We start from the raw sequence: 19,252 nt of genomic DNA on the forward strand, positions 1-19,252 counted from the left end.
TCTTTCGCATTTCTTAAAAGAAAGATCGTGACGCTGTACCGTATTATTAATATTTGGGATAGTAAGATAACACCCAACAACAGAGCAAACCGACTTTGTTCTTACTCCTAGATAGACAGCATTTAAAGGAGAAACAGCAACAAAATTTAAGTCTGTGGTTTGAGATGAATCGCATTCACGACCTTCCGCACACGAGTGTAGAATGGTACCATGAAACCATTTGCGTGTGTAGATAAATGTTTAAAGGAGAGATGTTTGGTCGTCGACACATGTTTTACGATAATATATAATTCATTTTATTCTGTGGTAATACTAAACCATATGTGAGGTTCCGAATAATAAAACGAATTAAGCGTTAAATAGATATGTTGGTAGACTAGCGTTGTTTTATATTCTGTTTATATCGACCCCGAAAATAATATTTGCACAGTAATAAACTAACCTATTTATCGCTGACAGATACAACTTTTGAACGTTTTTTTATTCAATGTTATTGGTTGGTATAAAAGCTTCATCAACGTCAATTTGATTGTCAGTAGTATTAGCCTGACCATTATGATCTTGATGGCTACTATTAATGTCAACGGTCAGTTGCTTTATATCTTCTTGTGAAAGCTTTGTAACTCCATTTTGATCTTGATGGCTACTATTAATGTGAACGGTCAGTTGCTTTATATCGTCTTGTGAAGGCTTATTATCATCTGGAGAAGGCTTATCACCATTTTGTGAAGGCTTATCACCATCTTGTGAAGGCTTATCACCATCTTGTGAAGGCTTTATATCCTCCTGTAAAGGCGTTATCACATCTGCGTTTTGTTTTTCCATATCTAAATTTCCCATTTGTTCTGGATCCGACACATGACTCTTAAAACTACTTGTAAAACTCGCTAATCTTACAAGAAATGAGCCCTTTCTCCTTTTTCTAATGAATTTTGTTATTTTGACTAAGACTTCACGCCTGAACAGTATATAAACCCACGGGTCTAGAATCTGATTCAGAGTGGCTAATCTCAGCGTTATAAGATCTGTTCTTCTGTCGATTTTAATAACGCCTGTTGAGTTGATTAGTATTCGAATCTGAAAAGAGAATCAGGCTAAAATTATAATCTAGTAAGCTTATTAAGTTAAATAAACTTTACACAATGTTTTTGATTTTCCTTGCTTTTTTAAAGGATTTAATCGGAAATTTGTTATACGTTATGAAGGATATTGATTTTTTTTTTTTTCGTATTTTGAAAAAAAAAAACACAATTTACATATCTGATAGAAATTGACTTTTCGTTATACATAAGCATACAACTGGAAAAAAATCATTCAAAATTCAAAAGTATGAAATAAATAATGTTTATAAAAAAAATTCTCTTAAAAGAATCTTATACTATTTCTTCAAGTGATTTCAGATGTAACAGTACCACGAGCATCCTTTAATAGATTTGAAAATTTACGTTAGTCATTGTCTATGGCTAGAGATAATGTACACTTGAAATCAATCACAATAATTATATATAGCTTTGAGTTTTTTTCAAAATCTATGTAGTTTAGATATCAAAGTATCTAGCTACAGATTTTCCATAAAAAAGAAACACAAAAAACTTAAAATGAAAAAAAAATAACTCTAGTTCGTGTCATCATTAAATCAATTTTTATCTCTTATAAAGTTACGTGTATGTGTAGGAAGAAAATATAATTATGAAAAGCTTTAAAACCGTTATCACAATGAATAAACTTTTATAATTCACAAGGGTCTGGTGTAATAAGAAAAAGTAATCGAATAATTTTCTTTCTGTGGAGCCTATAATTTAACCAAACCATGATTCCAACGGATTATGCTTTGGGGAATGATGTAAACCAATCTCGAAAATTAAAGCCTTAAATTTTGATTTGCAATTATCAGATTGGCCATTGTTCTCAAACCAGGAATAGAAAAGATATTATATCGGTTTACTTAGATAACAATGTACACTGTAGGACTATATATATAAGTCACGTAATCTATCGTGTTCATGATAGTTATACTATTTTATTTTCATATATCTAAAAACCAGGAAATAAAGAGTTAAAACTCATGAAATGTACAATTATACTGATACATGATAATTATAGGCAAATAAGATGAACAAATATTTCAACACAACTAGCCTTCATCATTTCCAATCTTGTTTTTTCTTTTTACCAAAATGACAGATGTTATCTAAAAATTGTAAGGGCTCAGGATTATATACACACTAGAACACACTCGCGAAATCGCGGGCATTCAGAGCGTAGTTAAAAGTATGTAAAGTGTTGTTGGAAGAATTTTGTAAAATATTGAATGACTGGAGAATTTCAGCAAAAGTATCATAAGTCATATGTTATTGGGGACAGGAAAATGTTTTTTTTTTTATCCCTCCTCCTTTATTTCCAAAATTCCCAATTTTTGGTTTTCTATCAATTTCAATATGAACATACATTTAGTATGTTATGAACATTTAAGTAAGGAGCCTGTAATTCAGTGGTTGTCGTTTGTTTATGTGTTACATATTTGTTTTTCGTTCATTTTTTGTACATAAATAAGGCCGCTAGTTTTCTGGTTTGAATTGTCTTACATTGTCAGTTCGGGGCCTTTTAAAGCTGAGTATGCGGTATGGGCTTTGCTCGTTGTTGAAGGTCGTACGGTGACCTATAGTTGTTAATTTCTGTGTCATATTGGTCTCTTGTGGAGAGTTGTCTCAACATGGCAATCATACCACATCTTCTTTTTTTTTTTGTAATCAATGAATTTTGTAAAAGATTTAATGACTGGAGAATTTCAGAAAAGGTATCAAAAGTTCACATGAATATGTTTAGCGCTTATATTTATATTATGAACATTTATTACTATATAAATATAGTGTATTTACTTTCAATTCTAAGCTTACTAATCGATCCATGGTGGTCATTAATATAGTATGCAGACCCTCTCTATTTAATAAACTCTGTGACCGCCGTGAATAGTAAACTTGATAATGATAGCAAATAGAATTCTGAAAATACACTTTATTCTTTATTATGTGTGTTCAAAGTATACAGAAAAACGCAAACCGGAAGTCTAATCTGACTTAAAATTTCGTCCAATGACGGGACAATATCCGGATGCCTTTTTTTCTCGTTTTTCTCCCAAAATAACTCAATCTGAATAATCATATGAATGGATGACAAATGCGACTATGCACTGTACCTATAGGACACAGAGGTGTGTTGATTAATTTATTGTGGAAAGAAGAGAAGCGACACAGAAAATGAGGCATTCTCGTTTAATAGTATAGATGTTGTTAAAGTAATGACTTTATGATATAAGTGTCATTTGGATGATGTACATTAATAAAGAAAAAAGTAAATGTTATCTGATCACCAATTAGACAACTGTCCACCAGAATCAAGATAACTTGGATGTAAGCATCTATTGGTTACCGTTCAGGTTTCAACAATGAAATACTAATAGCGTACAATCAGTTGTAAAAGGCGACAAAGTGTCAAAATGAGAAACAATTGAGCAATTTATTACAAAACAATTAACGATAAACATATATAACAGATAGCAATCATCGACCACCATTGAGTTACAGACCCTTAATTGGGATAGATACATATAAAATGTGGAGGGTTTGAATATGTTTTGAGCGCTATATATCATTAAAATTTGTTTAACAGAAAAAACAGCAGACTACAAAAACCAGTTGTAAATAGCTAAACACAAAATATTCTAAAGGTACTCCCGCTAGGTATGATGTGAGAGAAGTCGGCGAGATTGTAGTCCGACTGTGCAATGTTTCGCTTGGAGATGTGACGTCTTTGTGATGTCGCATTTATGCCCATTGAGTAGGTGGTTGAATGGCCGCTTATATTCCCCAAAATATTAGAGACCACAGATAGTACGGGGCGCCGAATGGGACTCTTGTGGTTTTGTACAAAATTCAATTCTGTCATAACAAAATCATTTTTGTCTTACAAAACTATGTGATACAGACTTGTTTTATGAGAACTTCAATTTTGTGATGACAAAATTCATTTTTGTCATGACAAAATTCATTTTTGTGATGACAAAATTCATTTTTGTGATGACAAAATTCATTTTTGTAGACAAAATTCATTTTTGTAAACAAAATTCATTTTTGTCATGACAAAAGTCAATTTTGTCAAAAAGGTATGTGAATATAAACTTATTTGCATACAAAATTGACTTTTGTTACCTGAGATGGAAATTAAAACACAAAAGTCAATTGTGTGAGACAAAATAGACTTTTGTGAGACAAAATTCAATTTTGTGAGACAAAAGTCAATTTTGTATGCAAATTTGTTTAGTTTGGATTCTGTGAACTAATTTGCATACAAAATCGACTTTTGTGAGACAAAATTGACTTTTGTGAGACAAAATTGACTTTTGTGAGACAAAATTGACTTTTGTGAGACAAAATTGACATAATTGAATTTTTGTCTCACAAAAGTCAATTTTGTCCCACAAAAGTCGATTTTGTATGTAAATTAGTTTACAGAATTCAAACTAAACAAATTTGCATACAAAATTGACTTTTGTCGCCCAATTTTCAAATAAGTAAACAAAAGTAAAGTCTGTGTTACAAAAATGAATTTTGTCATGACAAAAGTAACTTTTGTCCACTGAAAGATAATTTTGTATGACAAAATTTTAAATTTGTAGTATGCTACAAATTTTGTTAAACTGAACTCATTTTTGTTGAACAAAACTCACTTTTGTCCGTACAAAATTGAATTTCGAGTACAAAATCACAAGAGTCCCATTCGGCGCCCCGTAGATAGAGCAGTCTATAATGTAAAAGGTTGGGTTTTTTTAGTGGCCTTACTAACGAACGGTGTTGAAGGTTACATCTGCTGTCTACAGCATTTGTAGCGTTTACATCTAAATGGGCGGCTTTCTTTAAAACCAATACTGTATTAGAAACGTCAGCCCACAACGTTTGATTTCTAAAAATCTCTTGTTGTTTCAAAGCTTTGGTAGTTCGGGATTTTAATTTTAACTAATTTCCGATGCTCTCGAATAACTCCGAAGCTATATTTCACAAATGGATGGTTGGTTGGAGAATTATATTAATTATATCTATCGTTTAAATTTACCTATAAATACTTGTACATTCGTTTTGTTAAAATTTTGAACTTTTGGAATAAAATTTGTCAAATCCATAATGAGAAAACAGACGGCATGTAAAATCTGCTTCAAGTGTATTGTGAAATCGATATACCGAATACTCTAAATGTCTTTATAGTCTTTTCGTTATTTAATCATGTGTTATATCGATCTGGCCTCACGGTCATAAAACTTTCGAGCATGATTTTCGTACTCAGACTCGAAAATCAACCAATCAAATTGCTGGATTTCATGTTTCGAGCATGATTTTTGTGCTCCGAGCACTGAGCAAAGTTTTATGCCTTCAAGGCCTGATGAGTAAATAAAAATCATCATAGATATAAGGATTGAAATTTTGCATTTGCGCCAGATGCACGTTTCGTCTACAAAATACTCACCAGTGGCGCTCGAATAAAAGAAAGCCAAGTTAAAAAGGTCAAATAAAGAACGAGGTTGGAGAGCATGGAGGACCAAAAATGCATAAAGGTATTTCAAAATACAGCTAATGCAATCTTTTCTGGAGGCAGAAAAGACTTAGTATTACAAAAATTCGAAACAGTTAATTTATAATTTAAATAATATGACTAAATCAATGACGATCCCGTTTCACTGCATTCTAAAGTCTTTTGTCTTTTGTTATTTGCTTTTTTGCTCACCTTGTCCAAATGGCTAAGTAGACTATTTTAAACGCTTCGCGACCGTCGCTTGTTGAGTTTTACAAAAATCTGTATTTTAACCAAAACGTGACCACAAATCTCTTTTTCTTCTCATTATCCCGCTTGTCATTCAACATGGCCGACATTGCTAAAAATACAATGTAGGAGAGAAATTTAAGTTTTGTTTTTTATGGTGGAATTTGGTAAAGATACAGATAATATAACCGTACCAAAAAAAAATCAAATGTTGAGGTCCTACCTTCATGACCTTCTGTTTATTGCAATTTAAAATGCAAGAAACTTTAAATCGCAAAATTATTAGTAAGAAAAGGTCTACCAATAATTGAACATAGCTAAAATCGTTGGTAGATTCATATTAGCAACAGTTATCAGCAGGACTAGATCTATAAATTTGGTAACATGGTAGAAAGATACAATTAAGAGTCAACATGTTGTCTTCAATTTTAGGCAGGAACCTAATTACTTACATCCGGTCCACTTTGTTTGAACTTTGGTGGATAGATGTCTCATTGGCAATTTTACAACATCTCCTGATTTTCAAGAGGTTTCTATACAATATCTTTTTCATAACCTCTTCTTCTTTCTACTTGTGGTTTAAACTGCAATCATGTGCTATATGTTAGGGTCAGATAAGCTACCAATTACAGTGCCGGATCCAGTAGTAAAGGGTTGGAACCCAAACTTTTTTGACGATCAATGCATTTGAATAAAGACATATATTTGGAACTCCCCCCTTCTCGTGCGTTGGAACCCTCTTTTAAAAATGGCTGGATCCGTCTCTGAATTAAATAGATACATTTTGTAAATAGTACATATTTTGGAATAGAGGTATTCCCCATTTCCATTCTTAATTACTGACAAGGTCCCTAAAGCCATTCCATGGGATTCATATATCTTATTTCAGTGATGAAGAATAACCATTCTTATAATATTGAAACAATGTAATAAAAAAACATCTGAAAATCAGCATACAGCCTTCGGCAATGTAGTTGTACGTGTACATCTAGACTTGCTACATGTCCCTTCCTAATTATGTTTTTCTTTTTTTTTTTTCAATTTTGCCCCTTTAATAATTTTACTGCTATAACTAGGAGATTACAATTATACTGACATCTGCAGGAGGAAGGGCAATCAGTAGGTTAACACTTATCAGTTTTAAAGAGAGAAATAATAAAAAGGGAATTGTAGCAAGTCTAGTGTACATCGTTTCAAACTCTACATTGCCCAAGTAGAAAGAACGTTTTCATTTTGTTAATAGTCATTATTCTTGTGCATGTATATCATTTCAAACTATAAATTGCCCAAGTAGAAAGAACTTTTTGTTGTTGTTAATAGTCATATCTTATATGGTTCTTATATGCTTCCCCTGGGATGATCTGGCATTATCTATAATAAATATTCGATAATAATTAAATGAGAAGTTCGTTCACATCAAATATATTCCTGTGTGTAATTCTTTCAAGAAACTTGCTCGATATCTCTGTTCATTATCGCAAACATACAAATGTATGTATTTTGTGAAGGGTAGCACAATAAACTATCAAGAATTTATGTCTTCAAACCCTGCATGATTTCATAAACCAACTGAAAACCATCAGGAAGAACCATTTTATTGACGGAATTGGTCTCCAAAAATGATTCTAAAAAAATAAAGCGACGATTTACAAATTGATTTTTCTATGAAATCAAATCAAACAGACCTAGAAAATCGCCATTAAATTATTGCGCGTTTTTTCCCCTGCCTACATATATCAATATCTTATGTTTATATCGGGTAACATAACTATCCGCAGCCTTGGGAGGTAATCTAGATGGTTAATAGATATGGTGCCTTGTATTTAACTACGCACGAATGCTGATACTTTATTACGGTTGCGTGAATTGTAACGTTTCCTTTTTTTTCTAATTTTAGTCAATATTTCAGTATCTTATAGAAAATTAAACAGTCATGTTCAGACAGGATGATAGTAATTATTTGAAAGATTATGTCTTCCCTTTAGACATTGATTTTATAAATGAGATTTAATCATTAAACAGTAATAAATTAAAGGTACCGTCTTCTTAAAATGAGATAACTTTTCTAAAATGTTTTTAAAAATGATATGAGCGTCTTTCTTTTACTTATGTGTATATTTATAGATTGTCGTTGATCATTTCAACGGGATTGATTTTATCGCTTGAGCCGGTACAGCAAAAGCGAGAACAGCAATCGAGTTGAGATGACCAATGACAATCTCATGCATCTGTTTATCGTTATTTTACCTATGACGACGTTGTCAATTTCATGTCAATTTCATTAGCAACGCAACGTAGGCGCCTCCTTAGTTTCTGGCGATAATTTTCTATCTCAAATGAGTAGCATGATATGAAAAATTATCACAAAAAAAGATCAAAGGAAAAATGCTCAAAATAGCGATATATATCAAAATGTTTATTCTCGCCATTTTTTTACAAATACATATGTCTATATATATATATATGATTGTGTGCTGTCATAATTATATCACATGTACAGTTGTCGTCTGGTAGCCAGTTGTCGTTGCTGATTGTCCTTCAATGTTTTCATTTTGGTTGATGATACATTGTGGGTGAATGCAAAATCGCATCTCTTATCATTCATATGATTTGTATGGAACATTTAAATTCATGATAATTACTGAACATTGTCTCACAACTTTTCTATGATAAAGAAGTATTATATGTATGAGTGATTTGTATGGCTTTAGGTTAACCCTTTATACACATGATACATGTGTAACACTATAATAATTTGTTTCATTTGTATTTCTTGCCAGTATCCAGTAAAGAACGTCTTTTCACATGCGTTTGTTTTTAAATTTCTTATATATTAAAACAGTGTCCGTCTCTAAACAAAAAGCCTGTGTGGAAATTGACAACCAAACATTATATATTTTTTTTGAGGGGGGGGGGGGTTCATGAATTAAAGAAGTGGCGTATACGTCGGTTATATAGTAGCCAAACAACAGATATACCAAAAAGACATAAATGTTAATCTTACCATAAATGGTGTCCAGCAAATAGCAAACGTAGCAAATATAGCCACTAAAAACACAGTTATATAAATATCTGTCCTTGCACGTGCAGATTTACTACTAATACTCCCACGTCGAGCATGACTTCTCTTCCCATGAGTCAAAGCTACTATTACAAGTATGTTCAAGATTGCAGTCATTAAAATTACACCTAAACCAATTGAAGCGTAAAAGTATGAAAATATCTGATCTTCAACAGTGGTTCCAAAAAAGTTGAAAAAGCACCAAGTTCCCGGAAACTGTTTTATATTATGTCCAAGTCCCATAAGCGGCAAGCATGCCACAAACACTGACCCAATCCATATCGCGATAATGATTATATTAACGATTGTATCTTTATTCCACTGACTATATTTAAATGGAAATGTAATAGCCAGGTATCTATCTAGAGCCATGGCTCCCACAAATACTACTGTGGCAACTCCTGCAAAGGTGAGCATGAATGATAGATAATGACAAAGTGGTTGTCCGCCAACCCAAACAAGATCATTGTCATAAACGGCAAACGCCACGGGAGATGTTGTCAAAATACCGAAAAGATCTGTCATTGCTAAAGCTGTTACGAACCTGTAAAACACGTTCCATTTATGACTTTTTGATGCTTTAAAAAGGAAAAATATTGCTATGATGTTTCCTGTGACACCAAGAGTAAAAGTAACTGCAGACGGGACCGGTGAAGGTTTGGCCAAGAATGACTTCACGGTTAAATTGGTATCTTTCAAATCTGGAATACTGGTGAACGAGAAATTTTCCATTTAAACATATGGTCATATACTGATTTCTAAGAGTCGTATTACATCCTATTTAAGTGTGTATCCGTCCAATTGTACACTATATTTCCCTTTCTATCTTTTTTTTTCACTGACAGGAAAAGAAACACAATAAAACAATGATATTTTTTTTACGATTTCCTGTTTACAAATTAATTTTACGCATCTTTTTTTCTCCAAAAAAAATAACGTTCACTTGTTTGTCCATAAATACATTATCTCGCCAGAAATCTTTCAACTAGGTGATCGAAAATTTTAAATAAAACCATAAGAAAAAACTTTTCTGTAGACTCTTTTCACATCAACTTCAATTTTCTACAGTAAAAAAGCATTGTCTTTTTAACATAGTCTAAATTTTATAATAATTATGTTCCATTTGTACTCCTAAGAGAGACATAACGAGACTAAGTTCTCGTATTTCTATGTCAGACTGTTGATATTCGACTGTTGGAACAATAACCAATACTCTAAGTCTATCCACAACGCGGTGCTAAGCTATAAACGATAACTGGTCATTGATTTTGCAATTAATCTCGAGTTATGTATGATTATCAACGAAAAATCCAGGTTTGAATAAATACGAACGGATCATTTTCTTTGCTTATGTAGTTCGATACAGCAATTAGTGTTAAAATGATCATAATTAGCACATTTGAGTATTTTTAACGAGAAAACATTGGTAGTGTTAATTATTTCTCTTCGTAATTATAACTAATGGTATAGTAGATATTTTCAGCTTACACTTATCATAACATTAAAGAAAAATGTATTTGAAGATCCCAGATGCAATCTCCATTTAAGACGAAAGAAAATCATAGGTTATATTTGATAAATTTGAAGGAGTTATTTCTAGAATGATATAATATAGCTATAAATTTAATGGTTTTTGCACTCGATGATACAAGCCAAAACTGTTTTAATGAAAATGCTGAAAACAGCATATCGTAGCGCAGCTGTTTGTTGCATATTAAGCAAGTTATTTCATTAGTTTCAATTTGATTCTTTTTTCTTTTTCAACACTTAATTTTTTTTATTATTGAATAGGCGAACAATATTTTTTGCATTCATTTAATATGTCATGATAAAGCTTTACGTTAAATGAAGCTTGAAATTTCATAATTTAAGCATATTGTTAGGGAGATAGAATAAAGAAAAAACGTGTGTTTTTCATTTTGAATATCCATCGGCATGTTTGATAATAAGTAAAAATGATTTACGAGAAATATTGGAATCCATTAGTTGTTATTCAAAAAATAAAGTGGTCGTGTGAGATAAACTTCATTAAGTCGACTTTTTTGACAGCTTTCCAGAAACATGAGCAACTTGATTCTATTATAACATTTAAGAGGAGATATGAACAATCTAATTGAAATATTTTATAAATATCAGTTTTCCTCTGGCACGGTACAAAGAACATGAGTGTAATTCATATTTTCATACAGCTCGAATGCAATTGACCTATATATGAGTTGCACACATATTTATAAAACAACACAGTCGAAATATACATGAAATCACACCGGTGATAGTTTTGTGTCGCTCAGTCTTTAGTTTTCTTCTATTTTATGTTTTGTGTACTACTGTTTGATGTTTCTTTTGCCGGAGCGTTGTCAGTTTGTTTTTGATTTGTGTATTCGAGTGTTCCTTTGGTATCTTTCAAATGTCTTCTATCGGCTTTCAGAGCAATATACAATAAACACTTCCATGATGTTCCAATCTCACACTTCCGAACATAAGAGGAATAAACAACAAACATTTCCATGCTGTACCATTCTCACACCTTCGAACATACGAGTAATATACCACAAACACTTCCATGATGTTCCAATCTCACCCCTCCGAAAATACGAGCAATATTCCACAAACATTTCCATGTTGTTCCATTCTCACACCTTCGAACATACGAGCAGTATACCACAAAAACTTCAATGCTGTTCCGATCCATTCTCACATCTTCGAACATACGAGCAATATACCACAAACACTTCCACGCTGTTCCATTCTCACACCTCCGAACATAACAGGAATATACCACAAACACTTCCACGCTGTTCCATTCTCACACCTCCGAACATATGATCAGTATACCACAAACACTTTCATGCTGTTCCATTCTCACACCTCCGAACATAACAGGAATATAACACAAACACTTCCATGCTGTTCCATTCTCACACCTCCGAACATAACAGGAATATAACACAAACACTTCCATGCTGTTCCATTCTCACACCTCCGAACATAACAGGAATATACCACAAACACTTCCACGCTGTTCCATTCTCACACCTCCGAACATATGATCAGTATACCACAAACACTTTCATGCTGTTCCATTCTCACACCTCCGAACATATGATCAGTATACCACAAACACTTCCATGCTGTTCCATTCTCACACCTTCGACCATACGAGTAATATACCACAAACACCTTCATGCTGTTCAATTCTCACACCTCCGAACATAACAGGAATATACTACAAACACTGTCATGCTGCTCCATTGACATACTTCCGAACATACGAGTAACATACCTCAAACACTTCCATTATGTTCCATTCTCACACCTCCGAACATACATGTATGATCAGTATACCACAAACACTTCCATGCTGTTCCAATCTCACCCCTCTGAACATAAGAGCAATATACCACAAACACTTCCATGTTATTCCATTCTCACACCTCCGAACATAAGAGGAATATACCACAAACAATTCCATGTTGTTCCATTCTCACACCTCCGAACATAAGAGCAATATACCAAAAACGCTTCCATGTTGTTCCATTCTCACACCTCCGAACATAAGAGGAATATACCACAAACAATTCCATGTTGTTCCATTCTCACACCTCCGAACATAAGAGCAATATACCACAAACACTTCCATGCTGTTCCTTTCTCACCCCTCCGAAAATACGAGCAATATTCCACAAACACTTCCATGCTGTTCATTCTCACATCTCCAAAAATACGAGCAATATTCCACAAACACTTCCATGCTGTTCCATTCCCACACCTCCGAACAGCTAGTTCGTGCTTCAATATTGAGGTATTAAAGAAACGCCATGAACCAAACATTTTAACTGATGAATGACACAAATTTCAGTTAGACCTTCTGATACATTGATTGACTAATAAACTGACATAAAGTTATAACTATTCTTTTTTCTTGACAAAGAAAATCTAATATAGACTACACAATAGATACATTCAAATTTTCTGCTTAATAACTTAATAGTAGATTCAATATCAATTCTTCAACACAACTGAATTAGACATTTATTAATTTACGAAATGATTTGTTGCCAGCGATGTTAAACATGTTTCCTGAACAAAGAAAACGTGTAGTGTTATATCTGGTCACTTGCGGTAAGCAACCACTTTTCGTGAAACTGATCGTAAAATATTCAGATATGTTGATAGTTTTTATGATAAACACTTAAGATTAGGGTCTCCAACAGCACACACAAATTCATATACTAATATTTCCATTGTTCCCAAAAGATTCAAAGAAACATTAGCCTGATTAAGGGGAACGGGACTATTCGACTGCGCATAATTTCACGCATGAATTACCATGCACACGAACATTTTGTGTCGTAAATTCACTATTATCTTTTTGAATATTTTGATTGATTAAAAACATTAAATTATTGTATTTTTGTCACTAAAAAATATTATCGTTATTATGTGTATCTGTGAAAGGCTCAAAATGACATTTCACTCAATTTCACCATATTCCCGCCAAAAAATTGGGATTTAATGCAAATATATTTTTTTCCTTATGATATGTCGGGGGCGACCTTTAGGTTTTTTTTGCTTATTCTTTGAAGCTATATTTTTTATTTGCTAATTGTATGAAGCTATAATTCAGCTTTTTATATTACAGTTTTGGACCAAGTGTCACAGACAGTTTTTTTTAATATTTCGATAAAAATATGTCAACACCTCTATTTTCCCTATCATTTCACCCCTATTTTTCCGACCAATTTGATCCACTCTCTGTAAAGATTAACATAACAAAAGAAATACGGCACTTCTGACATTCGACAAGTCCCGAGCCACCTTAAGTGGACTTATATATTTTGGTTCATCAGAGCGTGCAAGAGGCTACATTAGATCTTACGATTGTAGACCACAACATCTCCTGAGGCAAATTTTTCATGTCCTAAATATACATTAAATATTTGCCTGTGAACTCTAAGGAAACAAGCAACAATCAATCAACTTTCTATATTCTCTAATTATTATGACATTCTCCTGTTTTTAGTAGTTTCTATATTCTCTAATTATTATGGCATTCTCCTGTTTTAAGTATTTTCTATATTCTCTAATTATTATGACATTCTCCTGTTTTTAGTAGTTTCTATATTATCTAATTATTATGACATTCTCTTGTTTTTAGTATTTTCAATTCATTGGTATACATTTCAAAATTTGTCACATTTAAAGAACAATTTGCCCTTCTCCCATCATAAACAATCACAACTATGGGGTTTGCATATTGTTGAAGGCTGTACTGTGACTTATAGCTGTTGATTTCTGTGTCATGTTTGTCTTTTGTGGAGAGTTGTCCCATTTGCAATCATACTACATCTTCTTTTTTATATATATAGATCATAAAAGTACTCTTTGAAAATCAGAGTGATTACATACATAAAACAAGTTTCGGACTTAAAATATTCATAAAACATGACCAAGTATTATCTAACTTACAAATAAAATATCATTGAACTTCGCTGAGGATAGTTGAATAATGTCGTAAGTCAGGTTTTTTTGGGGGGGCTGGCTGTGGGTCGTTTTATTATGTATGCATAGTATATTATATAAATTATTTCTACTGCATTCAATATGTGACACTTTAATAAACAAATTATTAATTATTTATTTAAAAAAAAATCCAATTTCCTTAAGGCATTTGTTTTTCTTTCATTATTTTTCGCCATGTATTTCAGTGATTTCATAATTTTCTACACATTACCTGAAAATGTCCAGGCAATTTGTTGAATTGTTAAACCAAAATAAACTGCATCCGTTTACAAAAAACTCAGTATTCTTTTTAAGGTCAATCTATGTAATGCCTTTCAAGTTTTGTTCACACATTGTTGTCAATGTAATGGAATTTGATGCGACTGTCATACAAGTGAGGGGGCTAGCTAGCTTTAAAACCAGATTTAATTAACCATTTTCTACATTTGAGAATGCCTGTACCAAGTCAGCAATATGACAGTTGTTATCCATTCGTTTGGTGTGTTTGAGCTTTTGATTTTGCCATTTTATAAGGGACTCTCCGTATTGAATTTTCCTCGGAGTTCAGTATCTTTTGTGATTTTTCTTTTTACGTATTCATTTAAAACTGTATACGCTTTGTGCTTAGTACATATCTGATAACTAAAGTCCTTCCCAACTGATCTTTCGAGTTTATTATTATATTTCATTGTAACACCTTTTTAAAAGATTAACACTGCCGTACTATTTAAAGCCTCTCCAAAACCAGGAACTAGTATCCATATGGTTGCCTTTTGGTTGCTGTTTATTTTTTATTTGATATAACTTATTTCTTTTTACATTTGAAAAGACATCTGGTCAATTGTGCCGATTCGAAAATTTAAAGATATAAAACGTAAATAAGTAAATGATAAACATAATTTAATATTGATACAAAGTATAGCCTATACAGTATTGATTATGACAGCCCTTCGCCATGTCTAGTAACTGGAATATCACGAAAGTTCCAGCATTCAACTTTCTAACAAATACACAAATACTCTTGATAAAAATGCTTATAGTTTCTTTAGATGTTTTTACTTGTAAAATAATCCAGATCAATGATAAAATGTTGATAATATTCTGGACTTCGCAAGCCTCGAACTATTTGCATATGTTGCAGACTTGCTACCCATGGTCGATATAACAAGTGTATATGGAATTACATATTGTCTTGTGACATTAAAGTCTCGTCTATTGTCTCGTCTTGATTGTTATTATCGCTGTCCCTACTGTCATCTTTATAACTTTCTTGTGGAAGGCGTGCCGCGATTGAGATGATGTGACGTCTTTGTGGTACTGGTGTCCCGTTTGTACTGGTCTCAGTCGTTGGTGTATTACTCCTGAAGCTTCCTGTCGTAAAACTAACAAGTCTTCTGAACAACGAATCTTGACCTTGAGTTTTGCAGCAAAATGCGAATTTGCTTAACATCTCACGCCGGAATAAAATATACACCCATGGATCTAAAATTTGGTTTAAAGTTGCAAGTCGCAAGGTTAAAAGGTCAGCTTTTATGTTTCGCGATACAGTACGACTCTGGTTGATGATTATTCTAACCTGAAAAAAAAAAAAAGAAATATAAAGTATATAAAAAAGGTCTTATAGAAAATAGGATACTATTGCTTTTATATTTTTGCGTTTTGTTTTTGCTTGTTTGTTTAGTTGTTGATTTTGCTTAATTCTTTTTTGTTTTGTTGATTTGTTATTAGTTTTGTTTACGTCGTTTGGGTTTGTTTTCGTGGTTTACACCCCTCAAACATATGAGAAGTCTATAGCTTATACATATAATGAGGAAACATCTATAAAAAAAAATAAGTAAGACGGGCCAAAATACAGATTCAATTTTTTATATGTATAAAATCGATAAACTCGACCCTATTTCAAATCTGCCTGTCATAGAAAAGTAATGAATAGACAAAACCAGTTTGAAACTACACAGTATTATTTCTAAGAGAGAACACGACCACTAAGCCTTCCTTTGTTTAAAAGATCCTCAAGTTGACGAAGCCTAAGACAAAAACTCAATATGATCATACTGAGAGGCTATGGGACAATGTCTTTATCATAATTACAAACGCATTATTGACGTTTTATAACATTCTTTGGCATTGATTGTATGCTTGAGAACTCTACATATATCACAAGAACTGTACCCAATGGGGAGATATTTCTAGTTGAACATTGACAGTATGCTTTGACTCTCTATTATACCAAAAGGACTGTAACCAAGGGAGAGATACTTCTAAATCACATATCAGTCTCGTCCTCCTTTCACATTACATCAACGACGACAATGGTGATCATCCTCAAATTAATGGTTTCTACAGAAGTCTCTATCCATGTATAACTAAATGTACAGAAGTCTCTATCCATGTTTAACTAAATGTACAGAAGTCTCTATCCATGTATAGCTAAATGTCGACTTCAAATTTACAGAAGTCTCTATCCATGTATAGCTAAATGTCGACTTAGTAGTTTTGAAGTGTTTTCTTTTCAATGCTATTTAACTGCAGTTAGGGATTTTCATCTTTAACATTTTTATATTTTATAAAAGGTATATTATAACTTTGAAAGTGTTATCATAAATTGGATGTCTTAGGGGGAAGATGAATTCATTTGCATTAGCACAAGTTAAATTATTGGCCAAGCTTTTAATACAAAGCTAGGTTATATTGGGATGTCCCTCAAACCTGAAACTAAACAAGTCGTGAATAAACTGTTGTCCTTTGTGTCTTGTTGTTTGGTGGACACATTTGATTTGCCTATTTAAAATTTGAAACTGTATTGAAAGCTTTCTTTGGACATTGTACAGTTCTTATCATTCTACACTACTCATAACGTTCTCATGGCGCTGTTGTATAAACTTCACCAATCGACTTCGTAATTCATTCACCGACACAAAAATTGAGGACAACATAATTTCAACAGCAGCTGGTTCCGTATTTTTAACTTGCATTTAGTAATAGAAATTAATTTATTCAATTTTGAATCCATGTACCTGTGTTTGGTGCATGCAGGTCAGTCTGGTATAGGTCATAAATGTCATAGAGTTTGGTGTTTTACTGCATTGATAACATAAAAATATGTTCAACACTGTCACATGTTAATTGCATATCCTGATTGAAGATATGTAATAGTTAGGTCTGTTAGTTTTTCTATTTGTGTGGGCGTTTTTTTTTAAATTTATTTATATAGTTATGGTTGCGAATTTGATTGACTACTTGATAGATTTCATCATTGATATTTGTAAATTTTATCAAGTCATGAATAAATGAAATGCTTTACTTACAAGAAATGGCGCCCAACAAACAGCGAACACTACACATATTGCTACTAGAAAAATGGTGATATAGACATCCGTCCGTGTTCTTGCTTTTCGACTAGTAACGCTTCCTCGACGAATTTGGCTTCTTTTTCCGGTAATTAGTCCAAGTATGACACAAACATTTAAAACAGCAGTTAGAAAGATTGTTCCAAGTCCAAGTGCAGAATAAAAGTATGCATAAAATTCATCTTCCGTTCTGTCGCCGAAGAAATTGAAGAAACACCATGTTTGTGGAAACTGCTTCACATTTTCACCAAGTCCAAACAACGGCAAGGCAGCAATCAACACAGAAAATAGCCAAATTCCAAATATAACAAAATTAACGATAGTGTATCTGGAAGCTGAATTATATTTGAATGGATGCAAGATAGCTAAATACCTATCTAACGCCATGGCACCAACTAGCAAAACTGTTGCTAATCCTGAGAAAATCAACATAAACGACATATAGTGACACAACGGTTCACCTCCAACCCATTTCAAATTATTGTCATATACAGCAAAAGCCACCGGGGATGATGTAAGAATACCGAATAAATCTGTGATTGCTAATGCAGTTACAAATCTGTAAAAAACGTTCCATTTGTGTCGATCAGAACTCCGAACAAGCACAAAAATAGCAATAATATTTCCAACTACTCCCAAAGTAAATGTTATAGCCGACGGAACAGGCGATGGTTTGACGAAAGTTCTTGTGTTTGTGGCATTCAATGCATCGGTAAAGGTTGAAACCTCGGTAGTATATGCCATTGCAATAAATCGATTGTTTATAGCAGCTTACCAAAAATACCCTTTTTTCTGTACGAAATTGTAATAGTTTTGTTATATTTTAAATATAATTCGATGGCAAAATAAAGTAGTGTGTTATTAACTACTGGTAATTAACAACTGGTTGAATAATTGTCTCTTATTTCCTTAGTATTGTTTAAACAAACTAAAAAGGGAAAGGAAACCACAAACAATATCACAGCAGCTTACTCTTCCTGAATGTTTCCTGCTGATATCATGATATGACGTTCAGTAACAAATGTAGCTGTCGGGGGATTGGATAACTCAAACGTGAGTGGGTCTTAACTTGTTTAATAAAACACAGAGAAAAGTGTTCCAAATCTCTAGATAACATACAATTTTATAATGTATACTCAATATGCATTTAGATATTTAACAAAGCAGATATATGTCTACTAGAAATTTGAAAATTCAAAAAAATGGCTCAATATTTTTATACAAAGATAAATATGTCAAATGTTGTTCTGTTTTCTGTCTTTATTGAGAGGTCGGTAGGTGACCTATTGCAAGTCTCCTGTCCACTGTACCCTTATTTCCCCTTGCAGTCAAAATTTATCCGACCTTAATATCAGACGCCTCTATTACAGGGCATACCTATTGTAATCATTTTTAATTTGTTCTCGTCTTAAATATGCATGTACTATTTGCCACTGGACGTTAAACATCCAACAATCAATCAATCAATCAATCAATTCTTTTTTTTTTACAATAAGTTTTGTCTATAGAGTGTCTGCATGTCATTTTG

General features: G+C 32.8%; 2 protein-coding genes across 2 annotated transcripts; both read right to left on the reverse strand.

The window, feature by feature from the left end:
* Window positions 1-445: 445 nt before the first annotated feature.
* LOC143064522 (thromboxane A2 receptor-like) lies at window positions 446-9,739 on the reverse strand. The gene is made up of 2 exons (XM_076237400.1): window positions 8,816-9,739; window positions 446-1,077 (listed from the first exon to the last, which is right to left on the reverse strand). Exons 1-2 carry the CDS (start codon window positions 9,602-9,604, stop codon window positions 481-483), a joined length of 1,386 nt encoding a protein of 461 aa, XP_076093515.1. The 5' UTR covers window positions 9,605-9,739; the 3' UTR covers window positions 446-480.
* A 5,514-nt stretch (window positions 9,740-15,253) lies between these two features.
* On the reverse strand, window positions 15,254-18,653 carry LOC143064527 (prostaglandin E2 receptor EP4 subtype-like). Its single transcript, XM_076237413.1, has 2 exons — window positions 17,683-18,653; window positions 15,254-15,950 (listed from the first exon to the last, which is right to left on the reverse strand). The coding sequence occupies exons 1-2, from the start codon at window positions 18,466-18,468 to the stop codon at window positions 15,555-15,557; spliced, it is 1,182 nt and encodes a 393-aa protein (XP_076093528.1). The 5' UTR covers window positions 18,469-18,653; the 3' UTR covers window positions 15,254-15,554.
* Between the last annotated feature and the right edge of the window lie 599 nt (window positions 18,654-19,252).

Source organism: Mytilus galloprovincialis, chromosome 1 (genome assembly GCF_965363235.1).
Source record: "Mytilus galloprovincialis chromosome 1, xbMytGall1.hap1.1, whole genome shotgun sequence".
In the NCBI taxonomy this organism is placed as follows: domain Eukaryota; kingdom Metazoa; phylum Mollusca; class Bivalvia; order Mytilida; family Mytilidae; genus Mytilus; species Mytilus galloprovincialis.

Coding starts and splice junctions, on each gene's coding strand:
- LOC143064522 (XM_076237400.1), bottom strand. CDS start 9,604: ATGGAAAATTTCTCGTTCACCAGTATTCCAGATTTGAAAGATACCAAT. Junction 1,078..8,815: donor TTTGCTGGACACCATTTATG/GTAAGATTAACA, acceptor TTCTCTTTTCAG/ATTCGAATACTAATCAACTC.
- LOC143064527 (XM_076237413.1), bottom strand. CDS start 18,468: ATGGCATATACTACCGAGGTTTCAACCTTTACCGATGCATTGAATGCC. Junction 15,951..17,682: donor TTTGTTGGGCGCCATTTCTT/GTAAGTAAAGCA, acceptor TTTTTTTTTCAG/GTTAGAATAATCATCAACCA.